This window comes from Bos indicus, chromosome 25 (assembly GCF_029378745.1).
Source record: "Bos indicus isolate NIAB-ARS_2022 breed Sahiwal x Tharparkar chromosome 25, NIAB-ARS_B.indTharparkar_mat_pri_1.0, whole genome shotgun sequence".
NCBI classification, from domain to species: domain Eukaryota; kingdom Metazoa; phylum Chordata; class Mammalia; order Artiodactyla; family Bovidae; genus Bos; species Bos indicus.
In genome coordinates this window covers 43,060,721-43,083,577 of record NC_091784.1, presented here as the reverse complement: position 1 = coordinate 43,083,577, position 22,857 = coordinate 43,060,721, and the positions used below count along the sequence as shown (strand labels likewise).

Here is a 22,857-nt window from a genome sequence, read left to right as displayed (position 1 = left end):
GGTCATGCATGGACCAGCCCGTCTTATGATCCACGTAGGCTGATGAGACGAAATCGGTTTCCACTGGGACAGATGGACAGAGCTTTCCCACCAGGGCCTTGACGTGGAGGCTCAGAAGACTGAGGTCATAACAGACCCTCCATGCTGGATGGTGTGAGCATGGACACACAGGAGGGCCCTCGGAGGAGCCCTGAACGAGCAGGACCGACAGGGGACAGGCCTGCCCCCACCAGGTCCTCACACGTCCGGGCTGCAGGCACGTGGCCACAGACCGCGTGTCCCCGGCAGGCTGTGCGCTGCACCAACTCTCTTCCCACCACCGCAGCCCCGCCTCCACCAGGGAATGTCTGCCACAGGTGCCAGGACGGCTGGGCCACGGGACAGGGCCACACGCCCCAGGGTGCCTGTGACGACCCTGGGTCACTGCTTAACGAGGCAGGGAAGCTCCGCAGCAGCCCCGGGGGTCTCCGTTCCAGCAGCCAAGGCTGACCAGCCGCCACCCCCGGGCCCTGATGCAAAGGCAGGCGGTCCCTGTCCTGGGAAGGCACAACCAGCAAGCCGGGGGCGGGAGCGAGGGAAACGCGCAGATGGACTCGGAAAGGGTGGGGCCTCGGCCAGCAGGGCCCGGCGTTCCCACGACATGGGCCCCGGCGTGCCCAGCACACGCCTGGCTCTTCCCACCCCAGAGAGACCATCGCGGGCCCGGAGCAGCCAGCCTGTCCGAGCTCCTTTCCCAGACGGCAGAGAAGGCAGCACAGACGTCCTCCAGGGACTGAGCACCGGAACTACGGGGGCTGGAAAAACATACTTGCCAGGATCCAGATCATATTCCCCAAACTTCTCACTCATTGATTCTAGCCCAGCTCTAAAAATAAACCAGGTCACATAGGAGTCAGCCCGGGAGGACATACGATAAAAATGTCCCTGCCAGAGCCTGGGGGAGATGGGGTTATTATAAGAGACCCGTTTTCCTTAAAACATTTTTCACTTTAAAATTTTTCTACAGAGGCAAAACCCAAATCAACTCTGGTTTCGACAATGGGCACGCATGCCAAGGTTGAGGGGGACGCGCTTGTTGAAGCAGTGCCTCGGGCTTCCCCCTCCCCAAAACTGCCCCCGAGCCCAGCCCAGAGCCCCCAACAGTGCAGGTGATGGCCGTCGGGAGTCGCGGTTCCGGCCGTGGGGGCTGCGCCCAGCGAGGCAGGGAGGGCAGCCTCGCCCCCTGAGGGACCCCCCCCCATCCTGCAGGCCGTCACCCAGGCTTCTGGCTTATGAGTCGGATACTGCTTAAGGACTAAGAAAACTGACGAGCGAGGGCCGGCAGACACAGGCACCCCCAGAACTCTGGGGCGACAGAGCAGACGGGTCAGTGCCCGAGGCGCAGCCCCAGGGGGTCAGGGTTAGGGGCTGGGCAGACAGCATCCAGGGAGAGAGACGCCCCCGCCCAGGCTCCCAGCCGCTGGGCACAGACCGGAGTCTGTCACAACCCTCGTGCGCGTCCAGCCCGGCGAGGGAAGGGACACACGCTCCTGTCAGTACACAGGGGTGAACCTGAGCCCCGGCCCGCCTTGCAGCGAGCACACGGGCTCAGGGCCCGCTGACACCAAGTTCAGGGAGAGGAAACGCTATTTAAACCAAAAGAAAGTGTGAAAGTGTCAGTCGCTCGGTCGCATCTGATTCTTTATGACCCCATGGACTATAGACTGCCAGGCTCCTCTGTCCCTGGGATTCTCCAGGCGAGAACACTGGAGTGGGTGGCCGTTCCCTTCTCCAGGGGATCTTCCCAACCCAGGGATTGAATCGGGGTCTCTTGCATTGCAAGCGGATTCTTTATCCTCTGAGCCACCAGGGAAACGCACTTATTTCAACAAATATATATTTTAAAAGAAACAACGTCACGGCCATAAACTGGAACCAGCATCACTTCCCATAAATTAAAGAGCAACTGAGAAGGAACATGGGGTGTGGGTACAGGGAGGCGTGATGACGCGCCAGCCCCACCTGAAGTGCCCCCGATGCAGCCTGGGCCAGCTCCGCACGGCTCCCGCGGTTCAGGCCTGGCTCCTCCGCGTGCTGGCCACCGTCTGGGGAGAGCCAGGCACCGCCCAAGCCTCAGTTTCCTCATCTGCAGGACAGGCAGGCTTCCAGCCACTGCCAGACACGGGGAGCCAGGCGCGCAGGCCCAGGGCAGCCTGGCTGAGACTGGGGGGGCAGCCGCCCTCGGGCCGCCCCCCTCCCGGCCAGCGGGCAGCGGCGGGGATGGGGGATGACACTCCCATGGGCTGATTAGCCCGGGACGGCGCGTCTGTGGGATCGTCCTCAGCCAAAACAGGTATCTGTACGGCCATGGTTTGTGCACGCTGCTTATCTCTGCCCTCCCCCCGGTGCCGGGGAGAAAACGGGACCTTGGGATCCACGTCTATGGTCTGGGAACGCCACTGCCTCAAGGACCAGGAAAGTAGAGCCGGGGATGGCTCACAAGGGGATGTGGTCAGGTCATTTGGAGCCTAGGAGTGCCGACGTAGCTGGCACTGGGAGCTGTCCTCCCCAAGGAAAGGGCGACTGAGGTGCACAGGCTAGGGCCTATACAAGGGGGGCCCCCAGAGGACGAGGCCACTGGGCGATGAATTAGGACCCTCGCAGGGGACACCAGAGCCGCCCAAGACGGGGCTGTGCCATCTGGGCGTGAGAGCCCCGCAGACAGTCAGCAGAGGCATGCACGAGCAGCAAGCAGGCACCACACCGGGGGTCCCCACCTCTGAGATTCGGCCATGCGTGGAGCTCCTCGGGATCTACCCAGAGGTGAGGCTTAAGTCATGAGGCCACAAAAATCTGCAGAGATGCTTGGAGCAGCTTCCTTCTTAAGTGTCAAGAGCTGGAAGCAACCAAGATGCCCTTCCGTAGGTGACAGATGCGTAGAGTAGCAAAGGACAGGGGAGCCCGGTGTGCGGCCGTCCGCGGGGTCCAGACTCAGACACAGCTGAGCGACTGAACACCACCGACATCCAGACGGCAGACTGTATTCAGAACTAGAAACGAGAGCCGTCCAGCCCTGAAGAGCCCCGGAGGAGACGCGCATGCGATCACGGGGTGAAAGGCACCGGCAGGAGAGGGCCTCAGACCCCGTGATCTCAGCTACAGGATCACCTGGAAAACGGGAGCCGGGGACGCTGAAGAGCTGGGCGCCGGCATGGGAGCGCCAGGGGCAGGGACAGCGTGAGGCCTTTCCCGGCAAGGAGGCCGCTCGTGTGATGCGGTGGCAGCCAATGCAGGCCTGAGTGCCTGGGCTGGGCCGCGGGGCCGCGTGCAGGGAGGCCCATGGCCGGGTAGGGCTGCCTGGTGGGGAGGCCGTGCGTGGCAGACCTCTGTACGTTCCCTCCACTTTGCCGTGAACGGAAGCCACCCTTCAGAGACGCAGAAAGGACACAGCGCAGATGGGAGCCCTCAGGGTGCTGGTGACCGAGCCGGCAGGGAGGACAGTCAGCTGAGTGGGCAGGGCGGGTGGACGCGTGGGCAGACGGCGCTCAGCCCAGCGGGCTTCTGGAAAAGCACTCTCCTGGTTCAGCCCAGAAGCGGAGAGTGTCTTCCTGCTGCCTCTGGACTGAGACAGCCGTGCTCCGACACCGACCTCGGGCTCCGCTCTCTCCCCGGACATGACAGTCTGGCACCGACCGCGGTGGGACCACGCAGATGTGGGCCGCCCTAGGGCACCTCCCCGTGGGGCCCCTGCGGGTGAGCCGCGAAGGACATCACCTGGTGGGGGAGGGCCAGGGCGAGCTGTCAGACAGGCCCATGGTGGGGGGCAGTCCAGGACAGGCAGACCCCCAGGCCCACAGGAGGCCCCTCAGGAGCTGGGAGTCCTGGGCGGGACCACTGTTGTCCAGCTCATAAGAAGCCTGGGCATTGGACACAACGTCCCTGCCCTTACAAGGGGTCTCGGGGGGCATCCAAAGCTCTTGTCTGTAGGGCAGGGGTCTGGTCCGGCCTGCCCCCAACGCCTGCCAGCCATGGCCTTGGGCCCGAGGTTCCTCTGGACATCCCGCCCACCTTCCCCACTTGGAGGACTTCCACTCACACGTCCACACACAGCCCACCGAAACCTGGGACCCGGCTCCACCCCGGCCTCCCCATCTCCGCTCGGGACCAGGGCGGGTCTGCAGCAAGGCGTGCTCGCGCCTCAGTGAACACCCCGCACACAGCCCAGTGGTGGCCATCGCTCCCGCAAGTCCAGTGAGCCTCGGCCCAGAGCACAGTGGGGGCTTTCAGGGGTCTCCCTAAAAGTTCCCGAGATGACGGTAAACGCAGAGACCCCTCCAGAGGTGGCTTCGAAGTGGCCGCTGACTAACGTCAGGGACGTTCAAAAAAGTGATTTGCAAAGAGAGGAGCCGTGTCCAACCTCAGGTTTCCATGGCAGTGCCTCCTGGCCGCAGGAGCGGGCTGGAGGGAACCGGCTCTGCCCAGCTGCCCGCAGGCCCCCAAGGCTCTGCCGTGTGGAGTCACCCACAGGGTGGGCTGTGTCAAGACTGAGGACTGAGACCCAGGCTGGGCCCCACCCTGCGCCCAGAGCCTTCCTGGGGGTAAACTGAGTCTCAGGGCTTTGGGCGGCCCATGTTCCTCACAGGGCCCTGCCTGCCAGACCCCTCCCTGGGCAGCCCCCTGGGCTCTGTCCTGCAGACGCTGCTAGGAGCCCCGCAGCTCCCGCTGTCAGCGGGGGCCAAGACCCCTCGGGCCGCCAGGCGCTTCAGGGCTTCGGTGACTAGAGGGTGTCCCAGAGCGGCCGGGCTACCTCGGACGCCACGTTCAGCTGCCGGCCAGGCCCCGGGAGACCCGCTGTGCCTTCTGTCCTCGTGTCCAAGCAGCCCCAGGTTGACGGCCGCATGCCTGCTCTGGCCGCCAGAGAACACACTCCTGGAGCGCTGGGGTCCACTGTCCAAGGGGCTGGCAGGCCCCCAGAGTCTCAGAGACGGCTGGTGTGACACAGACCCCAGAGACAAGGAGTGCCCACCGCAGAGGCCCCAGGGCCCGCTGAGCCCCGGCGGGCACCCAGCAGGCGTTGGTAATGTCGTGTCCAGTGTGTGCAAGGGCCGGTCCTCACGTCTGTGCAGGTGGGGGTCCCTGTCAGCCCCTCACACCTGGGATGCAGCCCCCAAAGCAGCCCACACCCACCCGAAGAGCAGGGGGCAGAAAGAGGCCTGGCGGAAGGTGGGGCTGGGCAGCAGCGGCCCCAGGGGCAGCCTGCACCCGGCACGGCCCCAGGTCCACCCCGAGGGGCAGGGCTCCAACAGTCACACTCCCCGCTCCTTGGGGAGCTGGGGGCCCGGCCTCAAGGTCAGCGGATGTCGGTGTCAACTGCATCAGAGAAACACCTTTGCAGAAACACCTGGAGACCCACGTTGGGCCAGGCCCCTGGGTCCAGCAGCCTGGGTCCTTCCCGGCACATCCACAGGGCAAACGTCCTTTCCTGTCTGGCTGTCTGCTTTGTGGGCCAACGCTGCACTGAATCGTATAAACAAGCAAACAGCCTGCATAAGGAATCTACTCAGACGCTCCAGCACATCCTCCAGAGGAATCAGGGCCCCGGGGGGCTCGGGGCAGCGCAGGGCTGGCGTGGGGAGACACCACGCCCCCTCAGAGGTGGCCGGGGCCACAGGCAGGAAACACGGCGTGAGGCTGCGGACGCTCAACCCGCCTTTCAGCTCTGAGCCCGTGACGCCTGTGAACCCTGAGGCCCCACTGTGACTTCCCCAGTTTGGTGGATCACAGAAGAAAAGCGAAAAATACCCAAGTTGCCAAGGAGACCACTTCAAATACATCGCACAACACTGTGAAAGCCGTGCCTTCCGAGGGGGCTGGGTTACCCTCTGGGGCCAGCACCACCGCGGTTCCTGGGAGTCAGCCCCCCACGCCTCCCCTGACCTCCACCACCCCAGTCAGCAGGGGGGCCCTCAGTCACACAGCCGACCTCCCACAGAGCCCGGAGTCGCTCTCCCAAGGCCCTCTTGGACAGCTTTTGCGCAGGAGGCGTCAGGGCCCCCGGGGATGCCCCTGCCCCACCCCCCGCTGCCCAGAACACAGACCACACCGTGCAGCCAGGTGTGCCCCGGAAGATGACCACGGAACTCGGCTCTCACGGCCTCTAATGGAAGCGCCAAGAAACATCCGGCCCTGGAGCAGCTGAGACAAGCGGTCAGTACCCACCCGCATCTCCAGCTGAAGGGCATCAACCCAAGGGACACCGGGAAACACAGGAAGCAGCGCGCACACTACTCACACTGCTCATTTGCACACACGTGTGCACACACACAACCGCACCCCACAGTGAGGGTCCTGTGCAGTGGAGCCTCTGGGGCCCGCCACCTGCTCTCCACGTGTCCTTGGGGAAGGACGGCCCCTCGTGGGCGAGGTCAGACGGCCTGCCCGTGGGGCGCACCCTGGAAGCCCCCGTTGCCGTGGGCCCCGTGGCTCCGTGAGGACCCCTCAGCTCCAGCTGTCACAGCTTTGTGGTTTCTCTACCCGTGGCCTTGGACCCGACAGGCGGCCCTTGGCCCCAGAGAACCGCTCTCATCCCCTCAGCCTCAAGACCATAAGAACCACGGCTGCAAACTCAACGGCTTGCGAGTGGGTGCAGAGCCCAGAGCAAAGCAAGGTGGCGGGCGGGGAGCGGGCGCGGCAAGGAGCACAGCACCCAGGCAGGGACACCGGTCCAGAGCCGGATCCGAGCTCTCACGTGAGACACCTGACTGTGTCGCTCCTCAGTCGCTCGGTCGTGTCTGACTCTGTGACTCCGTGACTGCAGCACGCCAGGCTCGTCTGTCCTTCACTGTCTCTGGGAACTTGCACAAACCCAGCTCCATCAAGTCAGTGATGGCATCCAGCCATCTCATCCTCTGTCGTCCCCTTCTCCTCCTGCCCTCAATCTTTCCCAGCATCAGGGTCTTCTCCAATGAGTCAGCTCTTCGCATCAGGTGGCCAAAGTATTGTAGCTGCAGCATCAGTCCTTCCAATGAACACCCAGGACTGATTTCCTTTAGGATGGACTGGTTGGATCTCCTCACAGTCCAAGGGACTCTCAAGAGTCTTCTCCAACACCACAGTTCAAAAGCATCAATTGGTTGGCACTCAGCCTGATTTTTAAATATTGACAATTTAAATGTTTAAAAAAGGAAGCCCATGGTGCAGGCCAGTGCACACCACGCCCTCCTTGGCCATGTTCAGAAACGTGGGCAACTTTCTGCTGGAACATTCTCCAGAAACCACGAGCCAGACCCCCGTGTGTCTGCGGACTTGCAGGAGGATCCAGAGTGGAACAGGGCCCTGCAGGGGCCGCAGCAGCCTGAGTCCTGCGAGGAAGGCCCTGGAAGTGCTCCGAGTGAAGCTGAGGTCTCCAATCGTGGGCTCACCTCTGGCGCCAGCAAGCGGGAGCCTCCTGCGAGGCCACAGCCGGGGCCGGGGCCGACACGCGGGGTGCCACTTCTCGGTCTACGGAGTGGAGACCTCGCTGGCAGGAATCGTATTTTGTTCTGTCTGGGGTTCTTTCCCTTTCTTTCAAGAAACATGATTGTCGAATGAGTCGCCCGCCCCAGGACAGGAAGGCTTCCTGTGGACGGCTCCCCGGCCCGGGGGCTCTGGTGTGCCCGACGCGTGGACCAGGAGGCGGCCGGGGCCCCGGTTCCCAAGTGCACACTGTGAAGCTCGTGTCTGCCCCCTCGAGACCCTCCCATGGTGGTTCTCCTGATCCCTCAGCCTTCCAACGGCTCCCGTGGGAGCAGCCAGGCAGGCAGAAGGAAGAACCACAGGCACTCTCCCAGGAGGGGCTTCTGCAGGAGTCCAGGGCAAGCCCCCCAGGACCCCCCTCGGGCGAGCGTGTGGCCCGAGGCACAGAAGGGGACTGTCCGCGGGAGGACACATGCTCACCCACAGCAGCCGGGGAGGCCCCTTCCGCTGTTTCAAACTGAGACGGTGGCTCCAAGTCCAGGGTGCCAGCCCCCTGTCCCCGGGTTGCGCCTTCTCCGCACTGCCCCCAGGCGGGGCTGGCTCTCCCTGGATGGCTCAGGGACCCTTTTTGACCTCCGTGGTGCTGTGAGCTCCGAGGGCAGTGCGCGGGGCTGGAGCACGTGCTTTCCCGGCGGGCGGGCGACAGAAACGCTTCCCACCAGGAGGCCCGGCGCAGCAGGAAGGGAGCCAGACACGCATAGTTTTGGGCCTGCGTCACGGGGAGGGCCCCATGGCCAAGCGCCCCCCCACCCCCGTCCACACGGGGGCGGCTGTGGCTCCTCTCCGGGGACCACGGCCGAGCCCAGCCCCAGGTGGGGGAACGCACAGCCCCGCAGCTGCCCATGCCCGTCAGCGGCAGGCTGAGCGTGGCCGCCACGGATTACGGCGGAGCCAGCTGTCGCCACAGCGGGGGGCTGGGGGGGTGGCAGCGGGCCAGCCGGTGACTCACACGGGCCCAGGTGGGGGAAGGTGGCACCCACCTCTCACACCAAACTCGACCAGGGACCACGGCCGGTTCACACGGTTGTGAGAAGCCGCGCAGGGAGACCCCCCCCTGGGCCCCCAGCTTACACGCTCCCCCCGGGAGGATGCACATGCCCCCCCCGGGTGCTATTTGGGGCAACCCCTCCCCTCCCTCGACCAAGCCTGGCCCTCCAGCTTCACACGCATGGCTGGTGTGTCTGGTCTCTGCAACATCGGCACAGGGTGGGCCCAGGGGCCAGGGGAGACCCCATGGGTCCCAGGGCAAGGACATCGGTCGGGGCCAAGGCCGCTGTCCACACGCCCGATGGAGGCGGCGGGCATGGAGCGCTGGGCCGGGGTGCAGCGGGCCCCAGGGGGGGCACGTGCAGACCAGGCCTCACCCCTGACCCCGCAGCGCCCCCCCTTCTGAGGCCCTCGCATGGAGCCCCCCGCCCGCCTGAGCTGGACTCACCTCCGTGATGATGAAGAAGTCGTCCCCGGGCTCCCCCTGGACCACAATCTTCTCTCCGTCTTCAAACTGCACGGGCTCCAGGGCGTCGGCCACCGTCAGACGCTCCCACTTCTCCAGGGATGCTGAGGGGGGACACGGGGGGTCATGGGAGGCCGTGGGGTCCCAGGGAGCAGCGCCCCTCCCCAGACCACCTCAGGAAACGCCCACATGGCCAGGCCTGGGGTGACGAGGCTTTGCTAATTCACAGGGACGAACAAGATAGCACATCTCTGTGCAGGAGGCGCGGGCATCTCCACGAGCACACCGGGCCAGGAGGCGGCTACGGCCCAGCAGGAGGCGCGGGCATCTCCACGAGCACACCGGGCCAGGAGGCGGCTACGGCACAGCAGGAGGCACGGGCATCTCCACGAGCACACCGGGCCAGGAGGCGGCTATGGCCCGGCAGGAGGCGCGGGCATCTCCACGAGCACACCGGGCCAGGAGGCGGCCACGGCCCAGCAGGCGGGCGAGGAGGCAGAACCCGGACCGACCCTAGCCCACGTCAACCACAGGCACAATGCAAACACCATGAACACGGGCAGCGGGCACGAGTCCAGCGCAACGTGGGCTGAAATGCTTTTATCTTCGAGAGAACAGAGCTGCCTGGAGTTTTGCAAACAGTATCATTGCAGCTCAGCACTCAGGGGTTTCAATAATTCAGAGGCCGAAGCAACCCGCTGTTTATGGGACACCGTTCAGCGCCCCAGAGAGCGCACGACTGAGTTTACGCTGTGAGAGGCGTGGACTACCTTCTGTTATTTGAGGTCAAGGTGCTGCATTCCAGTGGCAAGTTTAACGCTTGCAGGTTCTGTACCTGTCCCCGCTCCCTCACGCCTTCCCTCCCCATCATTGTCCCCTCTCAGCCCTCTGGAAGGAAAAGCATAATAACCAGCTCCTCTTATAAGAAATTAATGATCGCCTGATCAGTTCTTTCTTGGTCAAGGAAACTTCTCTGGCCTGTGCTCACCAGACGCACTTACGTATCAGCCGTTAAAACCCAGAGCAGACCACCTATCTTAGGTCTCGCCTAGGAGCAGGATTTCTCGGCTTGAAAACTCCTGCCAGGGCCGTACGTCACAAAGGACAGGCTTCTGACCGAGCCCGGGCTGGAGCGGCTTCTGTGTTGGGGGGGGAGGGAAGGTGGGGAGCCCCTGGCAGCAGGCTGCCCGCCAGCCACCACCCGGGTCAGGACCTGCCCGCGATCCACACCCCACACCCGCAGGAGGCGGCGGGGCCACCGCGTGACCACAGGTGACTCTGGCGGGGATCACGGTTTGTCCCCATGAGGAAACCGGTGCCGGTAAATGCACGACTGGCGCTTGGTCTCCTTCCAAGGCGATGAGAGCCTCTGACTTTACAGCCTCTGGCTCAGGAAGCTCACTTCCTTGTGTTTGATCAGCAGGTTTTTCTATTACGCTTAAGACCTTGAACATCCCGAGGTCGGAGAATCAGGGCTTCTTCCCCGATGATGCAAATCCCAGGAGAGAAGTGTCGGGGGAAGCCGGTGGGCAACTCCTTGGCCCTGACCTCCGAGGTGGACGCTTCAGAGCACTTTTGCTACGCTCAGCTCCCTGGGATCCAGGTGCAGTCAGCCAGCCCACGTCCAAAGTCACCCCAAAGCAACCTTTCTGGGGGAGTCTCAGTGCTGCTGGGGAACATGGTGGAAACCCCACAGGAGACGCCAGAGGTGCCCCAAAGGCACCCCCAGGCGCAGCCAAGCGAGCAGCAGGCACATCTGCTGGGAAGGGACCTGCCGGGGCCATGCTTCAGGAGGACACAGCCCTCCGGCCCCACTTCCGGCTACTGCCCTCCAGCTCTGAGCCTGACCCACTCCCCTCCCAGGAGACCTCACGTTCCTGCCCTGGCCTGCAGTTTGCTTCTTCCCCGGGAAATGGGGACGGGGCGTCTCTGCTCCCCCCGTGAAGCTCGAGGAGCTGCAGGGCTGCCCCGGGCAGGCCTGCCACCGCCACCCCCGGCAGGGACCCGCCTGCCTCCACCGCTCACAGTGCCCAGGGCCCTGACTCCACAGTCGTGCCCTTCCCATTGTAATGTGGAAAAAATAATCAGAACGTTGGAACGGACGACACAGGCAGCATCTATCCTGAATGGAATCGCAGAACCACTTGGCCGCGATCGCTTCGGAGCTGCTCCTCGCAGACATGCTGGGCACCGACAGGGCCCAGTCCCTCCGGCTCAGCCTGAGCTCGCTCTCCTTCCCCGGAGGCTGCGACTGTGAAGGACTTGGTGGAATTTTTTTTTTAATCTTAAAGGGTTTGGTTGGTTTCTTCCCATCGGTGGTCTCACACCTTTACCGTAATCTGGCTTTGTAAACACGACACAGCATTGCCAAAACTGTGCACGCACACGCGTGTCACCGACCCGTCCCGACACGTGCTGGCGTGCAGAGGCCTCGTCCACGCGCCTCACTGGAGGCAAACCCACACCACAGACGCCCGGGGCGAGTCCCTTCCTGTGGTGGCAGATTTTAGGTTCTTCCCATCTTGTCATCGTGGGAATTGCTGAAAGGACCGTCCCCAGCCATGCCCTTGTTTTTTTATTAACCATTTTTAAAACCGAAGCACAGTTTATTTTTATCCATCTTCCCTGGTAGCTCAGATGGCAAAGAATCTGCCTGCAATGCAGGAGACCTGGGTTTGATCCATGGGTGGCGAAGATCCCCTGGAAAAGGGAGAGGCTACCCACGCCAGTATTCTTGCCTGGAGAATTCCACGGACTGTATAGTCCATGGGGTCGCAAAGAGTCGGGCACGACTGAGCGACTAACACTCTCCTTTCATACTCGACTTACAAGGCGGTGAGTTTCAGGTGCACAGCAGAGCGATTCAGTTACACCTACGCAGTCTTTTTCAAAACCTTTCCCTCGTAGGTTATTACAAGATACTGAATAGAGTTCCCTGTGTTCTCCAGTAGGACCTGCTGGTTATCTAGTTTATATATAGTGATGTGTATCTGCTAATCCCAAACTCCTAATTTCCCCTCCCACCCCCCCCCCCCCGCTATACCCTCTGGTAACCATAAGTTCGTTTCCTATGTCTGTGAACATCTTTCTGTTTTGCAAGTACGTTCGTTTTTTTAGATTCCACATATAAGTGATATCATATGTTATTTTCCTTTCTCTTTCTGACTTTCTTCACTTGGTATGATAATCTCCAGGTCCGTGAATGTTGCTGCAAATGGCACTATTTCATGCTTTTTATGGCCGAGTAATATTCCATTGTGTGTGTGTGCATTTGTGTGTATACACCACATCTTCTTTATCCATTCATCTGTCGATGGACATGTCTTTGCTCTCGTGACTAATGCTGCTATGAACATAGGGGCAGGCCCATCTTTTCTACTGGAGCTTTGTCTGGATGTACGGCCAGGAGTGAGGTTGCTGATTGTGCGGCAGCTCTATTTGCAGTTCACTGAGGACTCTCGCACTGTTTCCTATAGTGGCTGCAGCGGTGTACAGTCCCACCCGCAGTGTAGGAGGGCTCCCTTCTCACATCCTCCCCTAAATTTATTTGTAGACTTTTGATGACGGCCACCCTGCCCAGCGTGAGGTGGTCCTCCCTGTCATTTCGGTTTGTGTTCTCTAATGATCAGCAAAGTTGCAAGCATCTTCTTCATGTGCCTGTTGGCCATCTCTGTATCTTCTTTGAAGAAACGTCTATTTAGATCTTCTGCCCATTTTTGATTGGGTTGTTTGTTATTTCTTATATTGAGCTCTATGAGCTGTCTGGATATTTTGGAAATTCATCCCTAGTCTATTGCATCATTTACAAATATTTTCTCCCAGTCTGTAGGTTGTCTTTTTATTTTGTTTATGGTCTCCTTTGCTATGCAAAAGCTTTTAAGTTTAATTAGGTCCCATTTGTTCATTCTTGTTTTTATTTCCATTACTCTAGCAGATGAAGCCAAAAAGATATTGCTCAGATTTATGTCAGAGAGTGTTCTGCCTATGTTTTCCTCTAGGAGTTCTATTGTATCTAGTCTGACATGTGGGTCTTCAATCCATTTTGAGGGGTTTGGTAGGTGGTGTTAGAGAATGTTTTGATGTCATTCTTTTTTTAGGACTTGTCTGTTTATGCATCTTTGGCTGGCTGGGTCTTTGCTGCTTTTGCTTGGCTTTTCTTCGCTGCAGCGAGCAGGCTTCTCACTGTAACTCCTCGTTGGGGAGAGCAGGCTCCGGCTCCACAGCTCTCGGGCTTCAGTCCTCCTGGCTGCCGGCTCCGGACACAGGCTCAGTAGCTGTGGCGCACAGACTTGGTTGCCCTGTGGTGTGTGGGATCCTCCCGGATCAGGGATCGAACCTGTGTCTCCTGCCTTGGCAGGCGGATGCTTTGCCCCTGAGCCGCCAGGGAAGCCCTGACTTCACTCTTTCACGGGCAGCTGTCCACTTTTGCCAGCACCACTTATTGAAGAGACTGCCTTTTCCTCATCGGGTGTCCTTGCCTCCATGCTGCCCTAGCGCCCCAGAATCCGCACCTTCCTCCTCCTCAGCCCACAGGGTCTTAGACAAGGAGGCTGAGCCCCACTTGCCACCTGCACCCACAAGCCCGCGTCCAGCCTGGGGCTTAAGGCTGAGACGTTCCCCTAGGAACTGTTTCTGGATGGTTATTCCCCGTGGTTTCCCAGGTCTCAGCTCTGAGCTGACATCTGCCCAGCAGGTCGCCCTCCTGGCCCTTAACCGGAGCTGCTCGACACACACTCACACCCCGACACGGAATTCCCAAGTGCCCCACACTGGCGTGGAGACTCCGCACTGCTGGGCGCCTGGGCCAGGACGACAGTGCTCCATTCTGAACCTCAGAGCAAGGTCCAAACAGCAAAAACACGCAGCTGGGGGCCTTTGTGACACTCGCCACCGTCAGTGGGGGTGCGGTCGACGTGTCTGTCAGACCCCAGGACGAGAAGAGCGGGGGGAACGCCCACAGAGGAAACCCCAGAGAGGTCAGGAAAGACACTCAACACAGGGGCCCATGCGAGACCTCCAGACAGACCAGCGTGGGGAGAGCGGCTCCGACGGCCGACAGACAGACACACACAGCACGGACGGACAGAGGCAGACACACGACAGTGTGTGTGCGTGTTCACGGGAACCCACACGCCTGCGTGCACAATGAGCATGTGTATGGTGTGGGGTGGCACTGCACGCACGTGAGCACACGTGTGTGTGTACATGCGCGTGAGCACATCTGTGCACGTGTGTGTGTGAGTACGCGTGTGCACGTGTGTGAGAGCATGTGTGTGTGCGTGCGCGTGAGCACATCTATGCACGTGTGTGTGCGCGCACGTGTGTGCATGTGTGTTAGAGCACGTGTGTGCGCGCGTGTGAGCACATCTGTGCACGTGTGTGAGCACATATGTGTGCATGTGTGAGAGCACGTGTGTGTGTGCATGCGTGTGAGCACATCTGTGCACGTGTGTGTGAGCATGTGTGTGTGCATGTGTGAGAGCAATCGTGTGTGTGTGCACGTGTGTGTGTCCGAGGCGTGCGCGGTGCGTGGGAAGGCACACACCCAGGATGGAGACCTTGCTGAGAAATTCCTCGTACATCCTGCGCTTCCTCAGCGTGCTGCCCTGCAGGGAGGAGACAGAGAAGCAGGTGTTCAGAGGGCTTCACGCCCCAATCCCTCCCACGATCTCCAAATCCCCAAGTGACCCTGAACCCCTGAAAGGAGGCCCTCGGGGTGTTCCATGTCCCGCAAGCCCCTCAAGCGAGCAGGGGTCTGAGGGGCTGCTGCCATGAGGCCCAGACCGCCCGCTCCCCCCAGGGTCTCACACGACGCACAGCCTCACCCAGATTCACGCGGGAAGGGGCACCACGAGGCCGACCCTCAGGGGGCTTCAGAAGGGCTGGGCCCAAAGCCCACCCCTCACTAGATATCTGCACGCCCTGACCAGCTGCCCACCCTGAGCCTTGGTTTCCTCATCTGGACAATGGGTATCCTAATTCCTGTCCCCACAGGACTCCGTGAAGGCTAGGTGAGCAAACATCAGTCAACCGGCCTGGTGGGGGAACCCCAGCCTCCCAGCCCCAGGGCCCCGCCTCCCCATCAGCTCCCGTGACTCCGTGGTTCGGGGCCAGACCAGCACTGCAAAGGCGGCGTCTCGATTTCAGAATTCTGGAGGTTCCCGGCCTGCCCCCAAGAAGCCCAGAGACTCCCTAGGGCCCCTTCATCCAGCAGAGCCCCCACAGGGCTGGGATCCAATACTCCCTCATAGCTGACCAAGAGGGCAGGGACCAGGCTTCTGAAGTGCTCGGTGGTGGCCATGCAGGGGATACGGCGTCCAGGAGGTCAGCCGCAGAAGCCAGGGCTAGTGGGGCCCGGCGTGCCCATGGCCAGCAGGTCTGGACGCTCACGGGGGCGGCTTGCTCAGCTCAGCACAGCCCCCAGCCGGAGCTGAGCCATCTCAGACCGCGCCGGCCCAGAGAAAGGCGTTTCTTTGAAGGATAATTTATATTCCCGCTGACCTCCCGGCAGCTACGCCCGCCCGCTGGAATGCAGGCGTGTTTGCCCGGCAACTCCAGACATTAAAGCCGCCACAACCGGCCCATCCGTCTCCCGCCGCAGGACGACAGCTGGAGGCGGCCGCCCGGGACCCGCGGATAGGGAGACCCGCCTCCCAGGCTGACCAAGGCGCCTCCCGTTGGAGCTCTCCTCCAGGGTGAGGCGGGGGGCCAGCCAGGACCCACACCTGGGGGCTTGTCTGCCAGCAGTGCAGGGGGCTTCATGTCTGGTGAGATGGCGCTACACGGACCCCCAGCGCCAGGACAGGGCCTGCCCGAGGCCATGTGGGAGATGCCAGCGGGGCCTAGACCCGCATCCTGAGTGCTGCTCACAGGACCCAGGCCATCGGGAGGAGTGGGCCCTGGCCCCTCTCAGCTCTGCCTCCCTGGTACCTGCAGCCTCGGCCTGGTCCCAAGTCTGTGCTGCGGTCCCGTCGGGCCAAGGCCACCTACATCCCCCACCTGGTACCTACCCTGCGCCTCCTCCCGCCCCACCCATCACACGCCCGCCCCCCAGCACAGCCCAGCCGGACCCCCGCTGACCCTGACAGACGGACGGGGGTCAGAACGCGCTTCCTGGCGGCCTGCCCCACTGTCAGCAAGGGGCACGACCCCCCAGCCCCGACCGCCTGGCACAGCCCGAGGCCACCCCGAACCCACTGCCCAGCGAGAGGCTCCTGCTGCTGCACCCCGCGGGCCCAGGAGCAGGCCTGTCCTAAGACGGGAACCTAAAACGTCCATGCAGGCCCCCTGCCCTGTCCCAGCCACACGGTCTGAGCTGGCCCTAAGGATGGGAAGGAGACCCGGGTCCTGGGGGACAGCAGGGCTCTGGTCAAAGCACACACACCCCGGACAGCGCTGCCCGAGGCCCCTGGAGGCTCCCGACCCCCAACCCCTGACACCTGAGTCCCAAGCGTTCACAGCGCTCCTGCCTGCCAGGCACTCGGGGCGCAGCTCGGGGGACGGTGTGGGCCCGCCAGGCTGAGGAGGCGTCTACGGCAGCTAAGGTGACTCTCCAAGCTGGACCGACTGCCCCTAGCACCCTGTCCCCTGTACACAAAGGCCCAGCCAGCCCTGCAGCGCGAAATGAAGCCCCCACCACCTGGCCAGCTCCCACGAGGAGTGGGCCTGAGGCCCCGCCGCCCCACGTCACGGGTGGGAACAGGGGCCGAAGCACGAGGAGTGGACGCCAGGCCCCACCGCCCCACATCACGGATGGGAGCAGGGGCTGAAGCACGAGGAGTGGGCCCCAGGCCCCACCGCCCCACATCACGGATGGGAGCAGGGGCTGAAGCACGAGGAGTGGGCCCCAGGCCCCGCTGCCCCACATCACGGATGGGAGCAGGGGCCGAACCACGAGGAGTGGGGGCTCAGGACACACTTCCAAGGGTCTCGGGTCACCCCAGGCAAGCGGGGCTCTGGAACCCCTAGCCCAGCCTCTGCAACAGGATTCTACACGCGTCAGCTCCAACTGGAGGCCTCATGTAAAAGAGTCAGGGTGAACAAACGGTCCTGACACTGGAAGGAGAGAAGGCTGGGGGCTCTGGGCCCTGTCCGGGGCCTCGGGGGGCAGGCCCCACTCTGCTCGAAAGTGGCGGGTGTGGCTGGTCTCACCGAGCTTCATCCATCCGTCTGTACCATGCAGAGCGGGGGCACGTCCCGGATGGGCGTGCTGGGGTTCAGAGGTGGGTGGTCCTCTCCCTGGGGACACCAGCCCCCACCCGGCGTCCCCCACGCGTGTCCAGCTCAGGGTCCATTCATCGCGCAGCAGGCACACCCATGTCCGCCCAGGCCACAGTCTGATGCAGAAGCGGCCACCGTCACGGACACTCCCTTCTGAGTGGGCCGCACTGTCATCGTCCTCCCGAAACACAGGGCTCCGCCGGCTCCGGGCACGGCCGCGGCTATTCTTAGTGCCCAGGGATCCAGAATTAAAACAGAGGAAGCGCCGGCTGCCTTGGTGGTTTGGGAACTTCCCTGAATATAAGGTTCCAGGCACGGAAATCCCACAGCCAAGAACGACTTGGTGTGGACAGCGGTAAAGGAACAATGGCTTATGCAACGGGGCCAGGTGCGCCGGAGCAGCCAGCACGGGGGAGGGTGCCCTCCGGGGGAGGCAGGACCAGGCAGGTTTGAGACCAAAGAGAGGGGGCCGCATTCCACGAGGACGCGCCTCGCTGGGCAGGGCAGGGCAGGGCCTCCGGGCACACGGCGGGCGGCCAGCGGATGACCCCAGAGTGTGTGGATGAGGAGCTGCACGAAACAGAGGCCTCCAGGACTGAACTGGACCCCAGCGCATCACAAAGGACCAGGCGCAACAGTGGGCCCCTCTAGAGGGGCCCCCAGGACAAGACCGCTGTGCAGGCTCAGACGAGACTGAGCGCACAGGGCCTGTCCTGCACATCCCGGAGCTGCCCCAACCACAGCCCCCCGGAAGCTGCAGGGCCCAGCTTGTCTTTGGGAGACGACCGAGGCCTGAGGGCCCGTGGCAAGGGCACGTGAAGCCCCCGGGTCTCCCGGCAACGCATCCCCTCGGTGACCTCCCTCCAGGCCGGCAGGCCCACTGGGGGCTGTCCTCAGCCCAGGCCCTCCAGTGCCACCAGCTCAGAAAAGCACCTGAGCCAGCAGTCACCCTAGGGGAAGATGACAGGCAAGGAGCGTGACTCCCTCGACGAGCCGGTGCTCAGCTCTCAGGGGCCTCAGGCCGGGGACCTGGGCCATGAGGGGACTCCCCGAGACCAGCGCGGCACCCCTCACCCTGCCCGATCCAGAAGGCTCTCCACGCTCACCCGGAAGGCCCGGGAAGGCCCCTGCCACTCCTCTGCCCACACTCCTGCAGGGGCGCCTGGTGCAATGGGAGTCTGAGCCCAGGACCCCTGGGGGCTGAGGGCCCAAGGACCCAGCCCTCCCACCACTGCCCCTTCCCTGAGATCCGGCATCCTGGCCATCTCCCTACTGGTCCACACACAGACCAGCCAGGCCTGCACCCCAGGGCCTCTGCAGCAGCTGCTCCCATTGCCCAGACACTCTCCTCCCGGACAGCCAAGGGCTCCCTGCTGCAGGCCTCTCAACACCACCGTGTCGCGGGGGACCTTGGGGAGGGGGCTTCAGGGCCTTCCGTGAAACAGCGGGCCCTGCCCCCTCCTACCCCTTCTTCTCTGTCTCCCTCTTTGGAAACGTCGCCAGGAGACATGCCTGCTCGGTTGTCTCCTCCACCAGCACGCCAGCCTCCCCGACCCCTGGCGGGTCCCTGCACGAGGGCCAGGCAGTGAGTGTGCAGGATGAACACCGAGTGGGCAGGGGAAGGCCCAGCCGCCTCTGCCTGGGAAGGGCCCCCTCCGCCCAGGAACTCATCTCCAGAGCCCTTGGTGAACACTGGCCCTGTTGTTCCCAACAGCCCCACATGCACAGGCGTGCGCGGCTACACCCAAAACGTGAAGAGAGGAGGTGGCTGCATGTAAGAACACCTAGAACGACTGTCGCCCAGTAAGGAAGCAGAGAGGCCTGCAGCCTGCCCAGGACTGTGGTCCTCCTGCTGCCCCCGCAGACGCTGGGCTCCTCCCGGGAACTCACTCCACCCCCTTGGGGAAAGTTACCTTATGGCACAGAAAGGCAGCTGGAGCTCCAGTCATCACAACCACACTCCAGACTGTTTTAAGGGGAAGGGGAAGGAGAGCAAAGGAGCCTCCCCAGCTGCCTGCCTGTCTTTTGGGTAAATTTCCAGAACCACCCCCCAACACTCGCCCCCCATCTCATCCCACCTCATCCCACCCGGACACAACCAGGGTTCCTATGAGATGCTTGGCAGGTGTCAGACTCAACTGGTGCCCTCCCAGCCCTGGTGGGGCACCCCTGAGGCGCCGCTCACTTGCTCACCATGAGGATACGCCGGTAGCTGTCCCGGTCAATGCCCCAGAGCTTGAGGTCCGTCTTGGCCTTCACGGTCGCTGCCCTGGGGGTGCCGTAGATGAGGGCCAGCTCCCCAAAGCTCCCGCCTTCACTGATGCTGGTCACCCACTCTCCGTTCACGTACACCTGCAAGGGTCAGGGGACAGTGTCGGGGGCCTGGGGTCACCCGCCCTCTGTCCACACACACCTGCAGGGCATGGGGACTGGGGGCTGAGGTCACTCTGCCACTTGCTGCATGGGGAACCCTCCACAGCACCCCCGGGGGCAGGAGGTCCCTGCACCCCCAATGCCTCACAGGTGGTGGGACTCAGCTGTGCTCTGCCCTGCCCAGGACCAGCCAAGGTGCCCACCTCACGCCCAGGCCCGCCCAGACCAAGGCTGGAGAGGCACAAAGGTGGGGATGCCGTCGGTGCCGACCCCGGCCAGGCCCCAGGGGACGCACCACTCAGGACCCCACCTCCCAGGCCAGGCCGCACTCCGCTCCTCACCAGCCGGAGACGGCCGCCTGCCGGGCCCCGGGCGGGGGCCACCCCACCAGGCATCACCCTGCCGGGATGCTCGCGCCCCACCTAGGCGACCCCTCCAACCCAGCCGCCTCATTCACAAGCTGCCCTCCTGTCCGTAAAGGCTCCATGTAGCAGCTGGGCCCTCACTCACCTCCACCAGCAGGCCCCGCGGCCCAGGAGGAGCCAGGCCCCCAGAGTCCCCCGGGGCCCCCCCGTCCCTCGGGCAGCGCCCAAGCGCCCAGGCCTGCGGTCAATGGGAGTGGAGGCCAGCGCCCAGGGCTGAGCCCAGAGGCGGACAAGGTTCCCTTTCAGCTGGCGAGGGCGGTGGCCTCGTACAGTGTCGCGACTATGCATTGACTGCAGGTCCTCGTCCTGCCAGAATGGCCCGGATTGTTCATTATGTGGATTCGCTTACTATCAGCTAACACAACCTCTGTTCATTGCCTCGGTGTCAATGAGCTTAAAGAATGGCTCCCATTGGCAAAAAGCGTGCGTGTCGGGGAAGAATGGATTGCGACGAATCATGGAAGCAATTCTTATAGACTCAATGACACATTATCTTGACCATGACTGAGGCTCAGAATCGCCCGTCTGTGGGCGCCACGCCGGTGATACTGTGTGCGGTGTGAGCAGGGTGGGGAGAAGGGCCGGCCTGCTGAGCACAGGGCGTCAGGAGGACGATACGACACGCAACCCTTCGGGGAGCCCCCCAGGCGGGGACCTCCTCCCACAAGCACTGGCCCGCCCCGCCGGCCTGCACAGACCCGCCAGGAGCCAGAGGAGACACAGCAGCTCCCACGCGGCGAGGCCCTGGGGCCAGGACGAGGCCCATCCTCCCACAGGCAGGGCGCGTATCTGCCAGGCTCTGCCCCGAGATGCTCTCCACCGGCACGTCCCCGGAGCCTCCGGTTGTCCCAAAGGGACCAGAGTCCACAGAGGGGCAGGCACGGCGCCGGGGCCTGGCCTGGCCGGCCCTCCACATACGGGGCTCACATGTCCGCGGAGCGTGCGCGGCTCACATGTCGTGTCCGTAAAGCCCACGCGGGGCTCGCGTGTCTGTAGCACCCTTTCTGCCTGGACACGACCCCATGTGTGCAGCGCTGAGCTGTCCCGCCACCCAGGTCAGGCACTGAACATCTCCCGGGGCCAGGATCTCCCAGGGCCCTCCCGCGCTTCGTGCCCGAGGGTGTCCGTGGGGCAGCTGGCCTGGGCCCCCACGCTGCATGCCGAGTGCTGGGTTTGGCCCACAGTTCTCACGGCCGCACCAGCACTACCCGTGGGTGATGGACGCCGCCCAGCCTCAGCTCTGATGCGGCCACGAAGCTCCCCGCAGGTGACTCAGTGCCCTCCTCTCTCACGCGTGAGGCAAGGTGGGGACCCCCGGTCCGCTGAGCAGCACCCCCAGTCTGCACCAGCTCACCCTCCCCCTTGGCACCGGGTCACCACAGCGCCGCAGCCTCGGGGGAAGAGGGAGCCACTGCCTCGGGTGCCTGTGGGGCAGGCCGGCCGCCCCATCACCCCCTGAAGAGACAGGGCCCCGGGAGCAGGGCAGGCGCTCAGCAGCCCCGCTCCCCCATGGTGCCCCGAAGAGCGGGCAGGTGGCCGCCACTGCAGGGCACACCCCAGCGAGGGCAACTTGGCCAGAGCACGTCCCTGGGGGCCATGAGGACCCCTTTCCTCACTAAGCCCCGACCGCATCCTCAGAGACGTCAGAGAAAAGCATTGTGTAGAACCAAGGAGGGGCCAGGCCGCCCCCCGAGCACTAAGGCCCATCCTTCTCGGGACACTGGCCGCTGTCAGCACGGCCGCGCAGCGCCCGGCCCCACCCGGCTGGCACGCACAGGGGCTCCCTCGGGCTTTGTTTCATTCTTGTTGTTCCTTCTTGTGTAGGGAGGGGCGGGAGGCCGCACTGGCGGCACCCACGCTCCCGGCGCCACTGCAGGGTCTCCAGGCACCCCAGCCGCTGTTCCCGCAGGCTCATTCAGTCACTGGCACCCCGGGTCACCCCAGCACCCGGGGTGCCCTGCGTGTTCTCACCGCTGGCTTCAGCAGCAGAAAACACGCAGATTCCAGTTCACAGGGACTCACTGACCAGCGGCTCAGCAATGATTATCCAGATGTGATCGTTCTTAAGGGCTCCCCTGGTGGCTCAGCTGGTAAAGAATCCACCCACAATGCGGGAGACCTGGGTTCCATCCCTGGGTTGGGAAGATCCCCTGGAGAAGGGAAAGGCTACCCACTCCACTATTCTGGCCTGGAGAAGTCCACGGACTATAGTCCATGGGGTCGCGAAGAGTCGGACACGACTGAGTGACTTTTTCACTTTCAATTGTCCTTAAAACAAGCTGCAGGCACCGGAGAGAAAGGAGGAAGATGATTCAGGGAAGAGCCACCATACGAGACTTTCGAGGGGCAAACTCAAGCCCAGCCCAAGGGGTCCTGTGCAAAGACCAGGGGTGAAGAGAGTTGGAGGCAGATGGGACAGGACGTGCAAAAAGCCCGAGGCAGGACTGGACTCGGAAGATCCGTATGCAGCAAGACCATGTGGGGAGGCCACGCAGAGAGGCCACATAGGGGCCACGAGGTGGAGGCCACGAGGGGGAGGCCATATGGGGAGGCCACGAGGGGGCACGTGGGGGCCACGAGGGGAGGCCACAAGGGGCCAAGTGGGGAGGCTACACGGGCCACCAGGGAGAGGTGTGTCTCGGGACCACTGAAGGTTCTGGCAGGGCTGAGGCCAGCTCACAGCCAGGACGCACCCCCTGCTACAGCTGGAGCCCAGCTTGGGGCGCCCAGAGGAGAGCAAGGGTCAGTGAGGGGTGTCCCAGACTTTGACCAGGTTCCTTGACAGGTGGTCTGCAAACCAGGTGCAGAGCATAGCCTGGGAACCTGCCCCCCAACAACGACCGACCGATCCAGAGCCCCGGGGGTGCGGCCCAGGATGTCGGCAGGTGACGC

At 63.0% G+C, this 22,857-nt stretch overlaps 1 protein-coding gene across 2 annotated transcripts in view; it reads right to left on the bottom strand.

The window, feature by feature from the left end:
• PRKAR1B (protein kinase cAMP-dependent type I regulatory subunit beta) overlaps positions 1 to 22,857 on the bottom strand; it is a 74,055-nt gene that overhangs the window by 3,243 nt on the left and 47,955 nt on the right. For both annotated transcript variants that reach the window (XM_070780370.1, XM_070780371.1), the window contains exons 7-9: positions 19,361 to 19,519; positions 14,493 to 14,553; positions 8,930 to 9,051 (exon numbers count right to left, since the gene is read on the bottom strand). In XM_070780370.1, coding sequence (XP_070636471.1) covers positions 8,930 to 9,051; positions 14,493 to 14,553; positions 19,361 to 19,519 — 342 coding nt within the window. The remainder of the gene's footprint in view (positions 1 to 8,929; positions 9,052 to 14,492; positions 14,554 to 19,360; positions 19,520 to 22,857) is intronic.